Source organism: Perognathus longimembris, chromosome 5 (assembly GCF_023159225.1).
Source record: "Perognathus longimembris pacificus isolate PPM17 chromosome 5, ASM2315922v1, whole genome shotgun sequence".
NCBI lineage: Eukaryota > Metazoa > Chordata > Mammalia > Rodentia > Heteromyidae > Perognathus > Perognathus longimembris.
The window spans coordinates 20260486-20284191 of record NC_063165.1 but is presented as its reverse complement, the minus strand read 5'-3'; the positions used below and the strand labels follow the sequence as shown (position 1 = coordinate 20284191).

The 23706-nt window shown below is 34.8% G+C and overlaps 1 protein-coding gene across 12 annotated transcripts in view; it reads right to left on the bottom strand.

Moving 5' to 3' along the window:
• Nucleotides 1-23706, bottom strand: part of Robo2 (roundabout guidance receptor 2) — a 516317-nt gene that overhangs the window by 11426 nt on the left and 481185 nt on the right. For 6 of the 12 annotated variants that reach the window (XM_048346423.1, XM_048346415.1, XM_048346416.1 and 3 more), the window contains 3 exons: nucleotides 17421-17681; nucleotides 13369-13574; nucleotides 845-1018 (listed from right to left, as the gene is read on the bottom strand). In XM_048346423.1, the coding sequence (XP_048202380.1) occupies nucleotides 845-1018; nucleotides 13369-13574; nucleotides 17421-17681 (641 nt within the window). Of the gene's footprint in view, nucleotides 1-844; nucleotides 1019-2682; nucleotides 2866-13368; nucleotides 13575-17420; nucleotides 17682-23706 lie in introns of all 12 variants that reach the window. The other 6 variants (XM_048346411.1, XM_048346412.1, XM_048346413.1 and 3 more) reach the window with 2 other exon arrangements.

Below are 23706 nucleotides of genomic sequence, written 5' to 3'. Positions count from 1 at the left end.
AGAGTGGGGATGAGAGGGTAGAAAATGAAGGAGGGGGTGACACCGTTAAAAATGAAATGTACTCATTACCTAACTTATGAAGCTACAACCCCTCTGGAAATCACCTTTACCTTCATTTTCTCCAACTTCCTCAACTCAACTTCTTCACAAGTTGTAAAGTTGTGTAGATGTTGCCTTAGTTGCCCTTTGTCCCACCATTTCTGTGATTCAGTGACAATGGGACAAATCAAAGTATAGAGGGGAACTAAACATACAAACAAAAAAACCCTGCAAACAGTACACTAAAAAAAAAATCTCTTGTTTCCATTTCTTGGAGTTCATTTTGATAAGCATCATTTTATATCATAATATGCTCATAGGTATTGACCTATTGTGATCCACTGCTAAGAATAGCCTAGACATATTTTAGTTATTACAAATAAGGGAAACCATAGAGCCTATATTTCTTTGGGTCTGGCTTGCTTTGCTTAGTGTAATTTAACATTGTTTAAATAAATACTAAAATATTAGATGCTAGAGATAAAGAAAAGAATTGATGTAGATGAACAAACTGTGGTTTATAGAGGAAATCAGCCACTGCCCATTGTGTCAATAAAGATGTACTGGAAATCAACCATATACATTTTCTAATTTTTTTCCTAGATCTGTATTCATTCAACACTTGTACAACTGAGAGACCATATGCTCCCCCAAATGGAAAATATTTGCAATCTGCATTCTAATAGGAAAAATACATCTACTGACCATTTCTTATAGGCAGAATGACTATAGTCACAAGATTCACACATCGAAATAAATATCAACCCTTAGTGTAATGGTACAGAATAAAAGAAAAGAAACCTACCATCTGCCATCCCTTCCCTTCGATGAGGCAACGCTGGCTGTGGGTCTGTCCGCCCTCCCTTGTGTTTTTTAGTGGGCCTAGGCCTCTGACTTTGATTCAGGGCTGCACTGGTGTTACTGTCTGTAGAAAACGGGCTGGTGGGTCGAGGCCTTTGAGAGGAGGTAAAGGCTTTTCCTAAGAAGGAAACAAAGGGAATGAGATGTAGAGAAAACACTGATATGTTGTATTTCTTCTCTTCCTAAGAAGACAGTAGATTAAAAATCATCTTTTAAATCCAAAACAGAAGAGGTGTTCTCTGGTCAGTATTGTCTGTATCAAAACAGACTCCAAATTCTCATAGAAAAAATAAAATGTGCTAGCTTCCTTTAGAACATAAACAAGAATTTATCCTTGGGAAAGGTTATCTGATAAATTTTCAACAACGTATTAGTGGAATACAATGTTTATTATGGTATGAGCAACTTAGTTGATGTGTATGTATTTATTCTTTTGTGCATATTTTCATTTCATACCATTTTTTCTATGTAGTTACATTGCCTAAGCCAATGTGACATGACATTGCTTAATGCTTTATTAGCTATTAGCATACATGCAAGAAATGCTCTTATGCCTTCTAATTTATTAGTTTTCTTGCACTTTCTCACTGCTGTGCTTATAGCTGATGCCACAAAAAAAGCACTCAGGCAACATGTTTCTGACTAACGGTTTATAAAGCAAGAAAATTCAAATAACAGTTATATTACAACATATTTTAGCTTGGATGCTATATGAAAATAAACCTCTGCAATGCTTGAGAAATCCTTTTGGTTCAAGATAGCTAATGCAAGCTCAAAAGAAATATAGATGACATAATTCAAAGACAATTCCAAGACTCATTTTCATAAACTGAGAGTTTAGCAAAGGGTCAAAATCATTTTTCTTTACAATTTGAACATCATTGTAATTTTAAAATGCATTCAACATTTTATTACTTTGTTTGTAAGGAACTGTGGCTTAATTCATAGATATCTACTCATGGGTGCATATAGGAATCATAATAGAAATATAAGGGCATGCACCAAGCCAAAGCTATTGTTTGAGCAAAACAAATGGTTTCAAATTACTGATTCATTATTAAAGTTAATCTTGTGATTCTTTATTGTGGAATGAGAAGCACATGAAAAATGACATAATTCACCTTTTACATTATTACTAATTACTCCCAGAAATCAAAATTAAATTACTCTCAGGTATAATATACATGTGTTCAACATTTTATTCAACCTTGCAAATGCAGTAAGTGTATCTTTAATTAGCATCCTTTCAAACAAACAATACATTACTGTATTAAAATATTAGCCAGACCATTAACCAGATCATCAGCCATTCGAACAGTTAGATCGACAGCCTTAGACCCATTCACCCCATGCTGAGGTATCTTCCCCAGAAAATGAACTTGCAGAAAGAACTGGGGCAAAAAAAAAATGGAGATGAAAGCTGAATCATTTTAATTGCTATTGATTATGTGAGGGTTTTGCAAAGTATAAGTTATTGAAAAATTAATAGCAATCTCAGTTGTGGCTTTCTCGTAATATATACTTAACAAAAAGCATATTCCAATCAACCAGTAAAGCCACAAAGAGAAAAAGATAGAAAGATAAAAGTTGATCATTGTTTTTAGTTGTGCCAAAGTAGCATCTGAAGAATTCTGGTAAAAGAACATCTGAATTATGTTCATGCATATTAAAGAGAACCCTGAAGGTAGACTCACTGAGGAGAGAGAACAGGAGGATTAAAAGTCAGTGTCCAGAGCACAAGATTCTCTCATGCAAAGAGTGTTTTTCTTGGAGGCTACCAACCTGTTCTTGTAAGGCTGGTTCCATCCAGCCTAAAACCAGCCTTATCTGCTGCTGCCACCAGTGCTTGTGCAAAGCTGCCGCTGGCAAAGATGGAACCATCTGAGGAGCTACCTACACTAGATCTATGACTAGAAAAGTTACGGTCCTCATCAGATGCAGAGCCCCATCCATTTACCATTGAACCTAAAAACAAATGTAGTTGTCTAGTAAGTTGTATATATTAGAATCTCATCTATTTTATACACTGTACTCATGCGCAAGTATGCTGCCTCAGAACTCCTCACTGTCTGGAGCTTTTGCCATGAATTCTCTTATTGCAACATCATTCAGGTAAGCATTCTAAGTGCAGAATGAAGTTTATCTCAATCTGTATCTGTGCCTAGCACATGAACAAAACATACTGCAAGTGATTCAGGTCTGACATAGTGTAATTATTAGAAGATAATTTCACCAAGAGAATTTCTATGTACATTTTAAGTTCCTACAACTATCAAAGTGCAATGTTTATTGATACAGGTTTTAGTGTACTTAAACAGAGGGACTCAGCTGATGGAATACTATGAGAATCTTTTGAATTTAGGTTACACTCTTGTTAATCTGCATGAATATTTGTATATTCGATATATATTTACATATCATAAAATGGCAGAATTATTTTGAGACACTAGAATAATAAATTACTCATAAAGTCACAAAAAGTTATAAACAAAACTAATAAACAGTATTAAATAAAATATAAAGAAAATACTCTATAAAATTGTATTAGCTTCGAGGATCAATAATATTCCTGTTTTCATTATTTTAAGAACTTTAGTTTAACTTTCTTAATACTAATACTAATCATAAAAATTCATCTTTCTGAAGAATATCACCAGCCAAAATATAGATTTGTTTTTGGCTAAAACAACATGGAAATGGAAGGAAATAATTGCAGCTTCAGTTATAATGAACTCTGTAGATACTGAAAAATAACTTTATCATTGACTTTGTAGTGACAAATATATTTTTTTCCTAAGACAAAGGTACACTAGAAACTAAATATTTTATTTCATGATATTAGTATTAGAATATTATTTAAGTTAGAGTACCTTAAGTTCATACCACAATAAAATACCAACTAATGAATTTTATTTTTAGAAAATGAACGAACAAGTATTGATGTTAACTGTTCTAAACACACACACACACACACACACACATACATACACTACATAAAAGAGGTGAAAATCAAATGCTATAGATTATTTCTTTTTCTCCAATATTTAAGCAATAACAGTGTGGTTAGCAGTCTGTCATCCTGAAGCACTTTTAATTTTTGTCAAGGTGCCAAGATACAGTAACACAGATTCCTCAATTTTCAGGACAGAGAAAATAGAAATTGGCAGTGTCAGGATGATCTGAGAAGCTGCAAGGGTATTAAGTGTAGCAGTTTTGGGTTTCCTTGCCAAAAGCACACAGATACACTTTTTACTTTCCAAATGAATTCCCCTGACACAGGCCACTGGAAGGAGGCTGAGATAGCCATAGCAACTGAACCTCCTGAGAGAGATCATTTCCAGTTAATAATCCCCAGTCAAAGACCAAGAGAAGAAATCATGCACTAGGCCTGCCAATATAATGCTACAGTAGATAAGGAAAACAAATCAAAGTTATTCAGTGAGGGGCAGAAAAACAGAACTCTCAAACTGAGAATAGTTAAACTTTTCGAAGCTCACTTCCAATGCCTCCCAACCACTCTTAACTGTTTTTCTGAATGTCTGTCCTCTCTCTCCAAAGCAATTATCTCTTTGTTCTTCATCTCCACCTTCATCCCTAAACTCCGAACTCGCTTCTTCCTAGTTCCTTCTAGCTTCCTTACAGTTGTCTAAATTATCTTTCTGAACCACTTCCTATACATTTCATCCTCAGTTTAAAGCCTTACCTAGCCCACCAATAGTACATCCAAAGTCAGAGTCAGAGTTCTTTTTCTTTTCCCCCCTGCCCCATTTTGGGGGTGGGGGGGTGGGGATGGGGGACTTAAACTCAGGGTCTGAGCCCTGATCCTAAGCTCTTTTGCTAAAGGCTTTTAGTCTACACTTTGAGCCACAGTGTCACTTCAAGTTTGCTGGTCATAATTGGAGATAAGAGTATAATGGACTTTCATACCCAGGCTGGCTTTGAACCACCTCAGATCTCAGCCTCCTAAGTAGCTAGGATTACAGGCATGAGCCACTAATACCCAGCAGGGTCAGGTTTCTGAGATCGTTCAGTTAACTCTGAGGTTGCTGAGCTCCATTGTGTCTGACATATAGCACAGTCTCTCTCTCTAACATCTCTGTCATCTCCCATTACTTAAACTGTAAGGCTACCAGTTCTGTCTAGCAGTGTCTCATATATTCGACTGACTTGTTTTAACTTCACTTTCAATTTTATGTTAGAGAGAATCAATCTCTGCTCTGTTGTTCAAATACTATGCATACAGTTGTGTTTTTTCCTATCCTGCTCTTTGTTGCATATATAGGTTTTCCTTTGTAATAATAGAATTATGGGAAGTTGTGTTTATGAACTATTTCTTATGCCTTTTCATATTTTTTTCAGGGTCATTGTACAGTAGCAAGTCAATAGTCACTCAAATCCATTTAATATTTCCATTATTCACTGTAATTATTTGTGTGATTTTATTTGGTGTATAATTTTCTTAATAATGTAACTTATGAAAGACATGTCCTCACAAACATTCATAGAGAATTTGTTAAACAAGGAATATGTAAGTTTTTGCTCATTGTTTGAGAAAACATTGATATAATCCAAACTAAGAAATTAAAACTTACAAAAGCAAAATTTTCATTCCATAGTGCAATATTCTATTACAATTATGTGTTATATATCTTATAATGTTTTGATATAATTAAATGTTTGTATTTGTAATACTTTGATTTATATTGTGGCAGTTTATAATTTGTTTTTTGTGCATGTGACATCTCTCTATACTGATCTACCTTAATATATTTAGGTAAAGTTGGTTCTGCTCTTATATCTTCACTAATATCAGTCAAGACATAGTCTGTTTGGTTCTCTGTCTGTTGTGTATTCTAATACTCATATATTTGGCCTCCTTAGCTCCAAAATCACATCACAGCAATATCACCAAAAAAGAACTTCTAAGAGAATTATCTTAAGTGTTGCAAAAAAAAAAATAAGAGAAAGAAAATCTTATATGTCTGATGGTAGGGAGTCATTCATATGGGAGCTTCATGCACATGTGCTACACCCCAAACAAGTCTTCTTTTCTGCTCTGGTCTTCTGACTTTCCTCCATTTTGACTGTTTTTTGTCCTGTCCTTAGAAACCCCACTTACCCAATTTTTGCAGGATTTTTTTTTACCTTTTCTAGAAAGAGCCAATCCTATGGTAGTCACGGTCTCAAGCAGTTGTTGGTCAATACAGAAACCGTAATCATCTGTCTTTTGTATTTTTTATACCTTTCAAAATGATAAAGAGGCTAGATAGATGACATTAAAGTGATATGGACAGTAGGTTTGGTAAAATTAGGCCATGAGGTACTTAGTAAGCCCATGTAAAAGAGAGTGAAATTGGTATCATCTTCGCTATCAGCAAAGGGGACAAGAACATGAAAAGAAGTCATGTTTCAACATCTTCAGCAAACTATATGCAATGGGTATATTTGTGAGGATTATTTTTCAAGATATTTGGCTATGATCTATTAATAAAAGTGATATATATTAGTATTCCTCTCATAGACTTATATAATGTCTACTGATTTCACCTTTCATTGGCTACCATTTTTCCTTTTTGATTACCTGAATATTTAGATAGTTACCAAACACAGAGGTGAGGCTATAGTTTGGAAGAAAAGAAAAATACTAATTCTTAAAATAAAATGTAAGTTATTGTTTTATTAAAAATGAAAGTTAAAGGGGCTGGGGATACAGCCTAGTGGCAAGAGTGCCTGCCTCGGATACACGAGGCCCTAGGTTCGATTCCCCAGCACCACATATACAGAAAACGGCCAGAAGTGGCGCTGTGGCTCAAGTGGCAGAGTGCTAGCCTTGAGCGGGAAGAAGCCAGGGACAGTGCTCAGGCCCTGAGTCTAAGGCCCAGGACTGGCCAAAAAAAAAAAAAAAAAAGAAAGTTAAAGTTAAAAACTACCAAGTACAAACAGCTTAGCTACATTATGTACAAATTACAAGCAATTCATATTCATATAACACATTACAGCTCCTGATATAATCAATATACACTTAAACATTCAATGAAAAATGAATTTATGTCACATAGTCAAATTTATTTGTGTTCACATTTTCAATCTTCCCCAATTCCTCTAGTTTAAAATTGCTGAAAGACAGTAAAAAAAAAATCTCAAATTTATTCAAGCTGTTAAAGAGGAACTGCACATAGGACATTAAGTTGTTGCTCACATGCTACTGAGCATAAAATACTGTGATAAAGTGGCATCTTGCTGTGTCTCTATTACATCTCCAGCACTAAAATTAATTTATGATCAGTCATCAATTCATTTACATGTCATTTTATGCTAAATCCTTCCTAGCTGATAAATGCTTATCCTTAGATCCATTAAGCCAGAGTAAAGTCTGTGCTTTATAATATGACCCTGCTAATTGTTGCATTACCATTTTTATGAGATACAAAAACTAACAGAGCCCCATTTTTGAGCCAATATTTAATCCGGGAACACTTTTTATTAAATGCTATTTTCCTAACTACCAGCTAAGTAAAATCTTCAGCTATAATTGTCTTTTGGTCAAATTAATCCAAGTATTGACCTCTGCATAGATGTAGAAAGATATGTCTAGTCTCTTTTTTTCACTCAAAGATATTGAATATGTAATAATTTCAGTCACAATCCTCAATGCGAGAAGAATGCTTAGTGTGCAGAATAAACAGACTAAGCTGGGTACTAGTGGCTCAGCCTACAATCCTAGCTACTCTTATCTCCAATTAATTAATAAAAAGCCAGAAGTGGAGGAGGGGCTCAAGTAGTTGAGTAGCAGCACTGAGTGAACAAGTTAAACAAAAGCATGCAATCCTCAGTTCAAGCCCATGAACTAACAAACACAAAGAATGCAAAACAAAAAACAAACAAAAAAACCAAAAACTCCTCTTCCGGGGAACATATGATATGATACCTGCTTAGTTATTGCATTAAGAAATAATAGTGTGTTTCTGTGTGTGTGTGTGTGTGTGTGTGTGTGTGTGTTGCTTTTTATCTGTTAAATTGTGAAATACTTAAAGACATTTCGTCTGTGGAAGTTGTCTAAGAAAATAATATCATTTCTTATTATCATCTCTGAAATGTCCTTTCATATTAAGTTTGTTATTTTTTAAAGTTTCCCCACCGGAGGCAACATTTCAGGTTAAAATTGTTGTGGCTACTGCTGTGAAATTTGTGTGGTCAAGTCAGATAGTGCCAGGTTTTATTTTTTTTTATACTCATGTGATGTGGAAGTTCTAGTGAAAATCTCTGAACACACAGAATATGCACAGCCACAAGTTCCTTTTGGCCATTTGTGTGTGGTCCAACCATCCAGACAACCTTTCCTGATTTCATTTAATAACACTCACTATTGGTTTTACATTTTGTGTTCCCTGGTGCTGTTAGAATCTTGGCTATACTTGCAGGATATTTTTCTTCTTCTCCTTCTGCTTTCTGTTTCTTTTTCATGATCATAACCTTAAAACCAGGAAGCTCTTACCTATGCCTCCCACCATCGAAGTTACCGAATGAAGTGATGAAGACTTTCCCCACCCTCTTACTGGGACAGACTAGGTTGAACAGGGAGGAAGAATTACTGCTTCCAGGTTATTGGAAACTGAAACAATTATGTGTTTGTTTTCTAGACCATAACAAGGTTTGAAGTGCTATAATAATACATTTAAAAAAATTTTTAACAATGAAGTAAGTCCATCTCGTAAGAATAGATTAAAATTCTAGTCAGGGTCAAGTTTGTAAGCATAGCTACTAGAGGTGGGAAAGGAGGTTTGTAATTCAAGGATAGCTCAAGCATATTTACCAAAATCCCATCTCAGCCAACAAGCTAAGGTTGTGTTTGACTGTAATTCTAGTTTATACAGCACAGATGAAAGGATGGCAAAATGATGCCAGGCTCTTACAAAAATTTCAGGTTTCTCCAGAATTACTAAAACAAAATTTGACTGAGGATCCTAGCTAATGTGGTAAGGGACCTGCCTAGTTAGAATGAGTACCAGAGTTCTAGACTCAGTAATTCCAAAATAAATTAAAAATAAAAATTATACAAGAGGACTTCCTTATAAAAGTGCTGATCTTGTTTAGTTTTGTTGGAAATAAACAGAGAAACACAAAGAAAGTGAATAAAAATTCATGCTAAATATGAGGAAAGTAAATTAAAGGTACAGCCAATATTTCATGTCCTTATCTTCATTAACTATGTAATAATGTGCCAGTGATAAGGTTCCAGTAATATTACAAGATGTGTTGTTCAAAAAATACACTTTTTCATTTGTATTCACATTCAAATACTCATATAAACAGAGAAAGAGAGAGAGAGAGAGATAGAGAGAGAGAGAGAGATGAGATCCACCTGGTAATAACAGGAGGGAATATTGTTTTCTTGTGAAATATACAAGTTATACAGATAAGAAGAAAGTTGAGTATTTCCCGAGCAGGGATCTTGGTCATTTACCATTAGAGTATGACTGACTGATTTTGTACATTCTCCTAATACTTATCAAGCAGATGACCATGAACAGAGATTTAAATTCCTCATTGACTCAATTTATGTACAAAATGAGAATGTTCATAATGGAGTTCTTTATTAAGAGCTTCAAAGCTTCAAAAGCAAAATTATATAGAATGATAGATACTAATATTTCAGACTATGTCCTTCCTCCCTCCCTCCTCCCCCCTCCCTCCTTCCTTCCTTCCTTTCTTCCTTCCTTTCTTCCTTCCTTTCTTCCTTCCTTCCTTCTTTCCTTCCATCCTTCCCTCCCCCTCTTTGTCTCTTTCTCTTCTTCTCTCGTTCCCTTTCTCAATCTCTCTCACTCTCTCTCCTCTCCTTTAAAAATGTAAAAATAAAAACCCAACAAATAAACTAAACTAAATAATAACAACCCACTGACCAACCAACAACCAACCAACCAACCAACAAACCAGTCCACTGATTAGAAGGATGCCTGGCCTTTCCTAGAGGCCATATAAGTGCTATTTATCATGATTGGGGTTATTGTTAAGGAGCTTAAATTATTTATCATTGTTAAAAGTAACAGGCATAAATTACAGTTAATATATAAATTAATAAGTTTGCAAATATTTTTCACTAATAAGGTATGCATTTTGTTTTGGATTTTTTTTTTTTTTTTGGCCAGTCCTGGGCCTTGGACTCAGGGCCTGAGCACCATCCCTGGCTTCTTCCCTCTCAAGGCTAGCACTCTGCCATCTGAGCCACAGCGCCCCTTCTGGCCATTTTCCATATATGTGGTGCTGGGGAATCGAACGGAGAGCTTCACGTGTAGGAGGCAAGCACTCTTGCCACTAGGCCATATTCCCAGCCCAAGGTATGCATTTTGGATCTGCTAGTATTTTCATCATTTTTAGGGTTTATCATTCATGAATGATAATTAAAAAATTTAAGAAATATTATCAGTTCCTTAGCTGTCATAAAAATACACAGAACCGGGGCAGGGAATATTGCCTAGTGGCAAGAGCGCTTGCCTTGTATACTTGAAGCCCAGGGTTCGATTCCCCAGCACCACATATATAGAAAATGGTCAGAAGTGGCGCTGTGGCTCAAGTGGCAGAGTGCTAGCCTTGAGCAAAAAGAAGCCCAGGGACAGTGCTCAGGCCCTGAGTCCAAGCCCCAGGAAAGGCAAAAAAAAAAAAAAAAAAAAAATAGAACACTATAATTGATTAACTAATGTGCAGTTGTAGAGTACAATGTATTCAAATAAAATCTTGCATGATTTTACGTACAAGCTCATCGGCTTGGTTGTCTTTGGCTATCAGTATGATAGTTGTTTTCAGAGATTCAGGAAATGAAACCTATATATTAGTTGTTAATAAAAATGGACATCAAAGTAATGACAATGCATGCATCTATTTGGGATTCTATTCCGTAAATGACTAATTTAGTCACATTATCAACAAATTTAGAATTGTTAGTAATAAGAACAGAATTCATTCTCTACCATTCTGACTTTAAAAATCCATCTATTCCAAATCAATTAGTAATAGGTTTTGTTGCTCTAATTTTGTTTTGCATTTTTTTCTTTTTAAAGTCTTTCTCAAATTGTCCATCCTCTTGCAAATGCTGAGATTATAGGTGTATACCACTCATCTTATTCTTGTTTACTTGCCTACCTCATTTGACACCATTATGCTAACCTTATGTATATGAGGAATATATAGACAAACAAGGACACTATTTCTTAACATGTTGATTTTTAACAATTTAGTTTAATATGTGTGTGTCTTTGTGTATGCACACACATATATATCTCCACCTCTCAGCCATACAGAGGTAGACATGCATGTACTATACATGCACACACTATCTGTTCACTTACATCCCTATACACACTCATACACTCTCTAGTTATGCTCAATCATTTATCACCATTCTCAAAGAAATGTATGTACTTGCATACACTAATATGCAAAGGTGCTCACACACCCTCTATATAGAAATACGTGTGTGTGTCTGTGTGTCTGTGTGTGCAGAGAGAGAGAGACTCTCTCGAAACATGTTAAGAAAAAAGCTTGGATCAATTCTTTATACTCAAAACTCTCTTTGTTAGCTTAATGTAAAGTACAAATTTGACTAAGTAATGCTAAATTTAGAGGACAATTTATTGTGAAATATACACCTAAACACTTGGGGATTTCCATATATGATCTTAATTAAGAAGTGAATTCAAACAGAGAAATTGAATTTGTTTTCTTAGCAATAAAAGCTTCATTGGAATGAACATTACACTGGTTGGAAAAGTTCAGATTGCTCCAATTACTGTCACATAAGACAGACCAACTCATTATTAACAGGTGAGTTTTTGGAAAAGTGTAAAATAGAATTATCCTAATTTATAGAAATACTTTTCATCTTTGCCATTATTATATGTAATAAAATTATATATCCTAATGCTGAATTTTTTCATTATTCTTGCAATTTTACTATATTCCTGATGGAAAAGTGTTCAGTATCATTACTGAAATATGCAGAAATATGTAGAATTTTACCCTAGAAGAGATTAGGCTAGGGAGTCAAGGCAAATAAGCTTAACATAATGGTGCACTAATAAGTCATCTCTCTATATTCAAAGATTTTAACTTCAGCTCTGTCATCTTCATTTAAATGTAGGTTTCAAATCACGGAAGTCTATCTGTAGGTTTTAAGTCCTAGCCTACCAAGCAGTCTGGCACTCATGAAAGAAGACAAAGTAAAGGGTAGAGTTGGACATCACACACTGGGTAAACCAGGAAGGGAGGAGAGGGAAATTACAAGTACTAATGCTTCCTGCTCTCCACACATCAGTTTGCATTGGTATTTGCAAAGCTAACAACCACATATGGCGTAATCCTGTGACAGTCCAGCAGCTGTTAGAGTAAAAATAGGTGAAACAACTCTGCTATAAAATACTTTCAAGATTAAAGATATCATTAAAGCAAATAGAGATTCTTTCTGTAATACATATGGTATTCTAAGACAAAGGAAATGCAAGGACCAAATCTAAGTTTTGGGGATTGTGCCCTGATAGTCATGCAAGTGAGTGAGTGTGTGTGTGTGAGCTCGCGCGCGTGCACGCATGAGAGAGAGAGATGGGGAGAGAGATGGAGAGAGAGAGGAAGAGAGAGACAGAGGCAGAGAGAGAGAGACAAAGAAAGGGAGAGAGAGAGGGAGATAGACAGACTTAGAGAGAGACAGAGAGAAAGAAGCAAAGGAAAGATAACCTGATTGGGGGAAAAGATGGAAGCTTTGCTTTTCATTATTCATTTTGCATATACTGGGATTCAAAGCATTCCAATTTCAGTCCTTGGAAATAGGTTATGCATCAGTGCTGGGATCATCATAGGAGAATATAAACTGAAATCTTTCACTTGGTGAACAGGCAGGGGGAAAGCCTTGAAAGTAAACAGAATAATTATACTTCTTGGGAGAGGAATAATTATTGGATTCAGCAAAATGAAGCACATAAACATATGGTTTATCTCTCTATACATTTTTTCCAGTCTAAAAATAAAACTGTGCAACCAAGAAAGGAATATTTTGAAGACTTGCTTGTTTTCATCACTGAATGGTTTTACAGAGTGAAATATCAAGAGGCATTTTAAGATTGCATTCACTTTGTATGTTGCTTCTGATATACAAAATATATCATCCCTAAAAGTCAAGGTTTTTTTTCTTTCATGTAAAAGATTTGGTACCCTAGCAGAACGAACTTTTCATAAAAGCCTTGGATATAATTGAGTTTTCTTTCATGTCTTTAAAGCTTTTTAAAATTCATGAATTTTCTTATCTTTTTTGCAGCAAAGCAAAAGTATTTCTAAATGCTTTTTGAATTTGGTGTTTAACATTAACATATTTAAAATGTTACAGAAATAGATGGAGTGGAATAACTCTTACATGAAAAAAGCATTTGATGCATTTCAGCGTTGCAAAGAAATCAGGCATTCCTATTAAATCGGTTGTGTTACCTGTCACAGAGCTGTCTAGATTGTCCATACTCGATCCTGGAGTGTGGTCTAGGGCTCTCAGGGGCCTGGGGATTTCTAAAGCTTCCTCTTCGTCATCAGCATCATCATCTGCAACATCTGTTTCTAAATCGGAAATCAAGGCTCCGGACACGTAACCTAATGGTGGAACGGGAGGCTGGGGAGGTTGATTATTGCTTTGAAGGTGCCTGGAATTTAAATTGGTGGGGAAAAAAAGCAGGGGAGGAGCAATTCATTAATGTTCAGCAAAATTACAGTCTGAATGAGATGATAGCATGCTATAATAACTGACACTAACTTCTTTTGTACTAATTCTTTCTTGGAGTTAATGGTGCGGTTTTATCTTTTAAGCAAAAATAAACTATAGGAGAATATCTTATCAAATAAGAACGTTGATTAAAAATGTCTTATATTAACATTGTGTGATATAAAGACAAAATGCAGAACTGATATCTTTTTATCAGTAATTCATGCAACAGAGAATAGAAATATTTATCACAAATAACAATTTAGAGTTGACTTTCTGCTACAAAATGACCTCTTTTATTTTCAGTTTAGTCTTTAAACTTCTTGAGCCATTCTGCCTGCTTTGAAGATGAAGAAAAGAAAGCCACTTGATGAACTAATTCCCTCTCACCCTTCCTCAGCACCTTTCTTGCTGGAGAGAGGAATGAGTTTAACTTTGATTCCTCACATTATCAGGCTGAGTGGTTGTAACCATTTACCCAGTTAGGTATAGGCACAACTACTTTGTGTTTTATTTATCATACTACATTGTGACTATTTCTCACTCATGTCTCAAGTCTTAAAAGGAGAACTAAAGCATTCCAGGAAACCTTTATCATGGTGAAATAATTTGAATTTTAACCATATAAATTAAATGGAATGTCCAATACTAGTCTTCTTTAGAAGATATTGAAGTGAAAACGAAATATAGAATTTAACCTTGAACAGTCAATAGAATGTACAATATGCACCTTATTTAGAAGATATTTGATATTTAGAAACTGCTTTGAGTTTCTTCTAACCTATAAAATGCTAAGTAGAAGCAACTGTTACTTGCTATTGTCACTGAAGAATGAATGTGCCACACATATGAACATAATATTTTTCCATTGTGTTCATACAAATACTAGAAATGTTTTAAATGTCACTATAGTATTAGATAATAGAAAGATGGCTACTGCTTAAGGAAATTAGAAACAAGTGCTAATCATTTTTATGATTGGCTTTTATGTGGAAGATACCAGATTACTTCTCTTCTCATTTGAATTTTGTATGAAAAATATTTTATCGTTCTAGAATTTGCTTAATATTCCTCTCCTAGTTTATACCCCAATATTAATAGGATTCCAGATTTTTCAGTGTTAAAAATTAGTTTAGAAATACTAGTTCTGGAAACTCACCCAGTATGATCAGACCCCATTCTGTAACTAAGAGAACACAAATTTGAGGCCCCAAATAATCGCTTCACATTCAGCACAAACCATTAATTGAAAAATCAGGAAGAAAAAGCAAGTCTTGAGTATTAATGAGTACATCTCATCACGTTTATGGCCTCAAATTCTGTTTGTGAATTACACACCTGAGGATTTCTTTTTAAGACTGGGATTTGGTTTGGGGAAGAATGGGATGGAATAGAACAACATGCTAGTTCTCTATCACTGATAGCACCTCTTGATGAATAAAGAAATTGCATTTAAAACTGAAATATAAATGAGCATACCCAACATTTAGTGTATATTGAGAGGCACTGTGTTCTACTTTTCCTGGACCAGCATGTACAGAAATCCTGGAGGTGTTTGTTAGTAGTGTTCCTGTGATGGTGATGTTTAATACAGATTAAAAGGCACATCCAAACCAGATGAGCCAGGTTTTACATGGGGACATAAAAAGTCACAACATCTACTTGTGGAATTAACTAAGGCAATCTGGAATATTAAGAAAATGAAACAGGGTCTGGAGGTTTGTTGAGTAGGTGAATTTAACCTAGTTTGTTCATCCCTTGGGAAAATTCCTTTCAAGCACTAAGTAAGCCACCTCTTCTAAGTAGGGAAAGTCATCAGTCAACAACCCAGCCCAAAATCCAAGACTTTGTAAACCATAGCAGCTAGTAACATTCAGGCTCTTTCCTAAGTACTGTGCAAGTACCATCATTTAATTCTTACAAATTTATGACATACAATAAAAAATTTAACCTTGACCCAAGAGAAGAGGCTTTTTCCAGCATACCTGGCAAGAAATCTCTAGATTGTCAGATAAATAGGTTGCTGCTTACCCGGAGGCCTTAGGCTACTCTAGAATGTCTGACAGGATAAGTTACGGTGAAACTTTCAATCACACAATCTTAGCTTGACCTCTACATGGGCGGAAGATTTAAGTCTGCCATATTGGTAGTCAATGGTCTACATAAAACCTAAATAAAGAGTATATTCCTCAGGGCTCATGCTCCTTTCCCTGGTTGGCAATACTCCCTCCACATGGTCAAAGTCTTTACTAGGGAAACAATGTGAGGTCCTACAATTGTTAAGATAAGTTGACTTCCATAGAAAAGTCCCTAACTTTGGTGTTCTCAGTCAAATTCCAGACTAAGTCACCAAAATCTATCTGGAGTTTGAATCTGTGTATAAATAATTCTTAAATGCAGAATAATTGGAGAAACTCTGAGCCACAGTATGTTTTAAATTACTTACTTGCTTGGTGTCATAACTAATGAAGGTAATCCTATCATTTATCAAGCAGTTTCAATATTTTGTAGGAAGTCCCTTCAAGTGAATTAATACTGCTTAAGAGTAGGTTGTCTCTATTGAGAAAGTATCTGATTATGAAGAAAAACTCAGGATTTGATTTTCTCATGCTAATAAAAAGCACATTTTAACATAGGTTTAATCATAAATTTCATTTCGCTATCTCTTTTTATATGAGTAGCTGCATTTTCAAAACAAAAAACTTGTCACACTTGGTCCATACCCATAATCCTAGCTAGTCAGTAGGCTGAGATCTGGAAGATCATAGTTCAAGGGCAGCCTGGGCAAAACGATTCACTAGATTCCAAAATAATTCCAAAAGAATTCCAAAATAATGAGCAAAAAACAAGGCTGGAAGCATGGTTCAAATGGTAGAATACCAGCATAGCAAGCATGATACTGTCCATTCATACTCCGGTACAACCACAAAAATAATAGTAATGATTAACACTGTGAATGTTAGTTATATCATTATCAACTCATTTCACTAGTTACAACTAGCCAAGCAAACAAGGATTTCTTTAATGATTTCAAGCCCAGGATGCAAAAGACCAGAATATAAATGGTGAGAGGTTCAAAGTGCTTCATTTACAAAAGTCCAGGCTTATATCTTACTGTATCAGGGGAAAAGATAAAAAGAAAATTATAAACCTGTGAGAATTGGTATCATTTGTATTTCTGCCTTACTTTCACAAGATATCTTAGAAGATTTCCATCTACAGTTTGTGAATGTTTGTGGATTGATTAATTAAAGGAATCTTGGACTGTTATTCTGTTCCTGAGCTTCTTTAGGATGCATTAACTTTTGTTTATCTTGATGGATTTAATTCAACCCAAAGAAGGTCCTTTTTTCCTTTTATTAACTGGCATTGTCCATAAGTGATTTGTAGAAACCGATTTACATATTCATAACCACAGATATATAATTAATCACAAGCACTTTGAAGAATCTAAAAGGAGTCCTTTATTATGGCATTAAAAGTGAGTTCAAGGATAAGCTAGTTGAAGGTAAGTCATATATTAGGAACAATTTAGGTATAGCAAAAAGTACTTTAGACTAAAATCAGTTTATTTAAATTTTTGCTCCCAGTCATTATCTAACTATATCACTTTGACCAGATTTAAAAAAAATACTACAATCTATTCTTTTTATATTAAAGATTACAGAGTATACAAAGACATTTTCATTCCTTGTATGTTTTTGAGGATGAGTTCTTGTGAACTCATATAAAGGAAAGTTTGCCTGTATTGCAAGCATGGGTCCCATGACTTAGTGAGGGTATTTACCATGTTTGTTTTGCTATATCAAACTGATAAGCTCTCGTCAGCTCATCCAAGTGTGCCTGCAACATAGGTTGCATCTCCTCCCTCGGTGATGGAGTAAGAGTAGCTGTGGACTGCTGCCCAAAAGAGATAGCAGGAGAGGAGGCCACGCCTCGCACAGGAGGTGTTGGGACTCGGTCATCATCTTCTTCCAGTTCATCTTCCATACCCTGGTGTAAGTATGTTTGTACTGGTAATGGTGGGCACCAGCTGTCGCTGTCATAGCTGAGGAAAAGTGCACATTGACACACACACATGTTAGCACACAATTATACTGGCAATAAAGAGCAACCACATGGTATCTAATATGTTCTCTTAGTTTATTTCCTCCTGATCATGGTGGAGCTACCATAGTAAATCACCTGGCTTTTATCTCAATTTCCATTTGTAAATTACATCTGTTATCTCAATATCTCAATTAATTCTTAAAGACCTTATTAGCTAATTGTTACCCCCACAGTTACAAAGAGCATTAACTTCCCAGCAAAGTTATTCATGTGGAAACACCAAATTGCTAATTAAAGACAATAATGAATTTCTGCTAGTAGATTGAACTACCTCCTTCTATTTATCCTTATGCAACAACAAAATATGCCAATAGAGCTGATTGATTATCTAAGAAGTGTTGGGGAAGATTATTTGCTCTTCTTGATCTATACCAATCTTTCTATGTGACATACCAGTTATAAAGATGATATAATATAAAAGTAATTTAATATCCCTGTATTGTGCTAAATTCCTTAATAGACATAACTGTTTCACCAATAATGATATCTAAATTATACAAATTCTAGTTATACCTAATCTGTAGTCCTAATATTTTAGGAGACTAGTAAATCATTGACACTTTTAAAAATAGACTTAAAAAGTAATACTACCGGGGCTGAGGATATGGCCTAGTGGCAAGAGTGCCTGCCTCATATACATGAGGCCCTGGGTTCGATTCCCCAGCACCACATATACAGAAAATGGCCAGAGGGGGCGCTGTGGCTCAAGTGGCAGAGTGCTAGCCTTGAGCAAAAAGAAGCCAGGGACAGTGCTTAAGCCCAGAGTCCAAGCCCCAGGACTGGCCAAAAAAAACAAACAAAAAAAAAGTAATACTACCATTGGATATAATTATTTTATAAATTCAGTCTCTTGAACATATCTTAAATATTTCTCCTAATTTCATCCCTATTTTCCCAATAGATCAGTTGTCTTCATTGCATTTCTATTATATATAGCTTTCTATTAGCTACCATATTAGCTGAATGACATTATTTTCTTACTTACTCTACCTTTAATGCAGGCAACAAGTTTATACTTCTGAAATTATTATACATACCATGCTTGTGATTAAAATGATTCAGAAATATTAACTAATTAAAGAAACATCTAAACTTATTAGCTCAGCTTCATTTTTCCCCCCGACTGATCAACATACTTTTCTACCTTGGTTGCCCACTATGTCCCCAATACCAGCCTCCTCTTGTATTTCTCTCTAACTTCTGGGTCTGTATCTGACTGCTATGACATCATTTGTCTGTAAACTCCTGCGTCATATGAAATTTATTTTAATTCTACAATACATGGAGGAACTTCTCATATTACATTTGGAATTTTTTTGTTTGTTTGTGTTTCTTTTCTTTCACTATCATGACATGTCTGTAAACTCAAAGTTTATCATTCCTAGCATGATATTTCTACCACCTGGTTAGAGTGCCTGGTACATGAGCAATATTCACTAAAAAAAATCTAAAAAATATCACAAATGAATACACCTAGTCTTGAATTCTCCTACAAACTATAACTTATCAATGTTTGAATGAGTCTAACATTTTTGCTTGAGTATTTTGCTTTTCCTCTGTAAAACTGAATTTACAGATGCTTATAGCATTTTAATCAATGCATTGGATTAATACAATGTTATGTGAAATGGCAACTCCTGTGTACAACTAATAATAATAATAAAATAAAGCTGTGCAATCCGTAAAATGAAAACTGATCCACATTGTAGACTGTGGACCCTGGCTGATATTTTTGTGTTAATATATGCTGATAGAGTAAAATAAGTATCACCTTTGAAGGCAATGCTGATGGTAAGTTCCTATGTATGCCTGGCCAAATCTTTTTAACTTTTTGATTTTCCTGTGAGTCTTAAGCTCATCAAAGGTTTGAAACACTTTATTTATCAATGTTTTATATTATCAATATTGTGTCAGAGCCATAAATCTACTTCATAGAAAGCACAATATAAATGGATAGGTAGATTATAAACAAACAACAATACATAGTATATTAATGCAGAGCCAAAGACGTCCACTGATTTTACAACTGGACAGCTACCACTAATCACTAAAAAAAGAAGTTGTTTTTTGTTCTTTTGGTCAGTCCATGGGCTTGAACTCAGGGCCTGGCACAGTCCCTGCGCTTCTTTTTGCTCAAGGTTACCAATGTACCACTTGAGCCACAATGACATTCTAGCATTTCTGCTTATGTGGTACTGAGGAATCAAAACTAGGGCTTCATGCATGCTAGGCAAGCATTCTACAACTAAGCCACAATCCCAGCCCACAAAGGGAGTATTTTAAATAACACACAAATATTTTCCTTTTCAGTAAAATATTTTAACAATTTAAATAGTTCCCTCTAGAGCAAGAACTGACCAATAAAGAAACAAATGGTCACAGTTGAGAGAGAAAAGGGGGCAGGGTGTGTGTTCAATCATCATACTGGGCCTTGCAGGCCCTGAGGAATTTGGAGTTTTTTCATGGGTGATTGCAAGCTACTGGGAGTTTTATGTAAGTAATGGTACCATTTTTACATTAGCAAAGACCTGAAATTCTAAATTCACGTTCCCTAAGACTGCAAAATTCTCTTCCAAAGTTATTTTTATATTGGAATCTTATTTTCACTTCTGTGATCATTTATTTTCTTCCTTACTGATGCTACCTGACAATTCTTAAGTCTCAATGAATTGCAAGTGAAAGGCTTGTTTCAGAAACTCTGTACATTTAATAGGAGTAACTCATTATTATAGAACTGATGTCTTTCTTAAGAGCCTAAACTGAAAGAATAACTCAATGCATCACATGTATCATGTAATTGGTTAAACTTGTATTCACATTCATTAACTATCTAGTGAATACCAATCTGTACTTATTAAAGAATATTGCTGTAAATTATTGTCATTTTCATTTGTTTTATAAATCAGAGATCACAGATGTCATTTGGAGAAAAGACTATTGTATAAAATGTCCATAATATATAGCATTGGCTAGCTTTTCTATTGTAATTTTTTCTAATCTCTCTACCACCACTTACAACTGTACATAAAAATATTAGGATGCTCTAAAAGCACATTTGTTCCTTTTAGTTCTCCTATGCCATTAAATATGCTTAAACTTCAACCTGCCCTAATGTCTGTAGTTCATCACAATCAAACTAAGCTGTGTTTGTTTCCATTTCTTTGTGCCTTTCATCCTTCCTAGCTCAGTATATTTGTTAACAGGTTCAAGTTCCTTCAAATCAACTTTACTACTCAAACTTTCCTTATTTTACGCTTACAAAATTTTCAAGCTGCAGGCTAAATTCTTTATCTTCCATAAAGATTTCCTTGATGAAGCCAGATAATACTCTTAAGTTTCTCTTCTTAAGAGTACTATACTGACAATATATTTTATATTCGTTTTAAAATGGATTGTAAATTTCCAATGTTGTTTCTTTCAGTCATTTATTTTAGTACAGAGCCTGTCACATGTTTAGTTTCAATTTCTCAAGATTATTTAAGATATTTTATGATCTTGAACTGTTGACTTTTAGTTGTGCTAATAACATAATCTAATACCTTAAATAAAAGGTCATAAGCATATTTATTGGTTTGAAATAAAAACATACAACTTGTTTCATTAGTAAGAGGGCTTGTGTTACTTAAATTATTTATTTGACTTGGAAGGTAATATTAAATGAAACAAAGACATTCATTTAAAAACTAATCCCAAAAAACCTGCCCCTTTTCACTATGAAATATATTTGCCATTATACTTCATCTGCAGTTACAATTAGATTTACTCCATTAAAATTGTTCGGAAAAACAGTACACATTTGGTGCCAGAAAACAATTGATCTAATTTATCTATTTACTTTGGCTTATCACCAAAATCGTATGTATTTAAATTCATTCTGCTTTTCAAATTGAGGTAAGCCTTATCCTCTGAAATTTCCCTACTTTGTAAGTATCAAAATCTTCTTGTCCGGGCTGGGGATATGGCCTAGTGGCAAGAGTGCCTGCCTCATATACATGAGGCCCTGGGTTCGATTCCCCAGCACCACATATACAGAAAATGGCCAGAAGTGGCGCTGTGGCTCAAGTGGCAGAGTGCTAGCCTTGAGCAAAAAGAAGCCAGGGACAGTGCTCAGGCCCAGAGTCCAAGCCCCAGGACTGGCCAAAAAAAAAAAAAAAAAAAAAAAAATCTTCTTGTCCAAAATGTAATGCAGATATACATATTCAATAAAACAAATAACATAAAGAAGAATATGTATAGGCACAATTTATTAATGTAGCATAAAATGATGCTATACATGTCTACTGTTTAGTTAATATAACATGTGCCATCTATTTAATGATTTTTCTTTTTTTTTGGCCAGTCTTGGGACTTGGACTCAGGGCCTTAGCACTGTCCCTGGCTTCTTTTTGCTCAGGCTAGCTCTCTGCCACTTGATCCACAGTGCCACTTCTGGTCATTTTCTGTACATGTGGTGCTGGGGAATTGAACCCAAGTCTTCATGTGTAGGAGGCAAGCACTCTTGCCACTAGGCTATATCCCAAGCTGCCTTCTATTTAAATAGTGTTTCAATATTATGTAAATCAATTGTCTGATATATTAAATGAGGAAATATATTTATGTACTATTTTATTAAAATAGAATAAATATTATCAAAAAATTCTCCTTTCTTTCTTCAGAGATAATCCAAAGCTGTGGTAAGCAAAACTCCATACTTTTTCAGGACAAAGCTAAAAATGTTCATGACTCAAAGTGGCTTAAACCAGAAGGAAAATGAGAAGATAGAAAAAAATAAACCAAAAGACCAGGAGAATATAAAATCTAAAGTAAAATTGGGATAAGGTGTATTTTGTAAGATAGGGAAGAATTTTTCCTCACCTCTGTAGTAATCATTTCCTAATGCATTCCAGAGGAACAAATACTTAGGTTGCATTCAGTTAGTGAGGAAAGATAAGGAGGTAATAGAGGATTCTATAAAGTTCTATAAAGTAGCTCTGTTTTTATAGCTTCCCTCACATTTTATCAGATATACACATCTTGTTTGGAAGATAGAATTTCAACTTTTTCTTACAGTAACATTTTAAAAGACCATAAAAATGCTTTTAATGGCAAATCAAAGTTGTTTTGGCCAACCTTTCTGGGGAAAGCACTTGTTCTTTGACATTCTGTCAATGAAGTAGAGGCATCATATTATCTATCTTGCTTTCTGAATAATAATAAAGATGACAGCAAATCAATGTCACATATGAACTGACTTGTTAAAGGCCAGATACAAATACCAAATTACTAATAAAAATATAATAAAGTTCAAAAACAGCAGAAGCTTGCCAATCTTTAATTTCAATAGCAGAGCCAAACTCCACAATTATTTTGTTACCACTCAATTCTTCCTAGCATCAAATGAATACCATAAAATGTATTATACTTATAGAGATGAACTAATATGTTTGATATATTTTTGTCAAACTGAAGCTATTATATCAAGAGAAAACATCTATTATTATCATTCTTTTTTTTTGGCCAGTCCTGGGGCTTGGACTCAGGGCCTGAGCACTGTCCCTGGCTTCTTTTTGCTCAAGGCTAGCACTTTACCACTTGAGCCAGAGCGCCACTTCTGGCCGTTTTCTATATATGTGGTGCTGGGGAATTGAACCCAGGGCCTCATGTATATGAGGCAAGCACTCTTGCCACTAGGCCATATCCCCAGCCCACTATTATTATCATTATATTATTATTTAATTAGTAGTAGATTTTTCATTGGGTACATATTTGATAACTTTGGGTATTTAGTATTAAAAAGAAAAAAAGTAGCCCAAGAAAGAATTGGAAGGAAAATCTAAACCCTAACAAACAATATATAAAAATAACACTAAAATTTAGAGACTGTATTTTAAAGAGCATAATGTTTCAGCTTGTTACATCTCCCAATTCTAACCTTTCTCCTCGTTTCCAGCCTTTGTCATATTCTTGTCATGTGTCATTTTCAC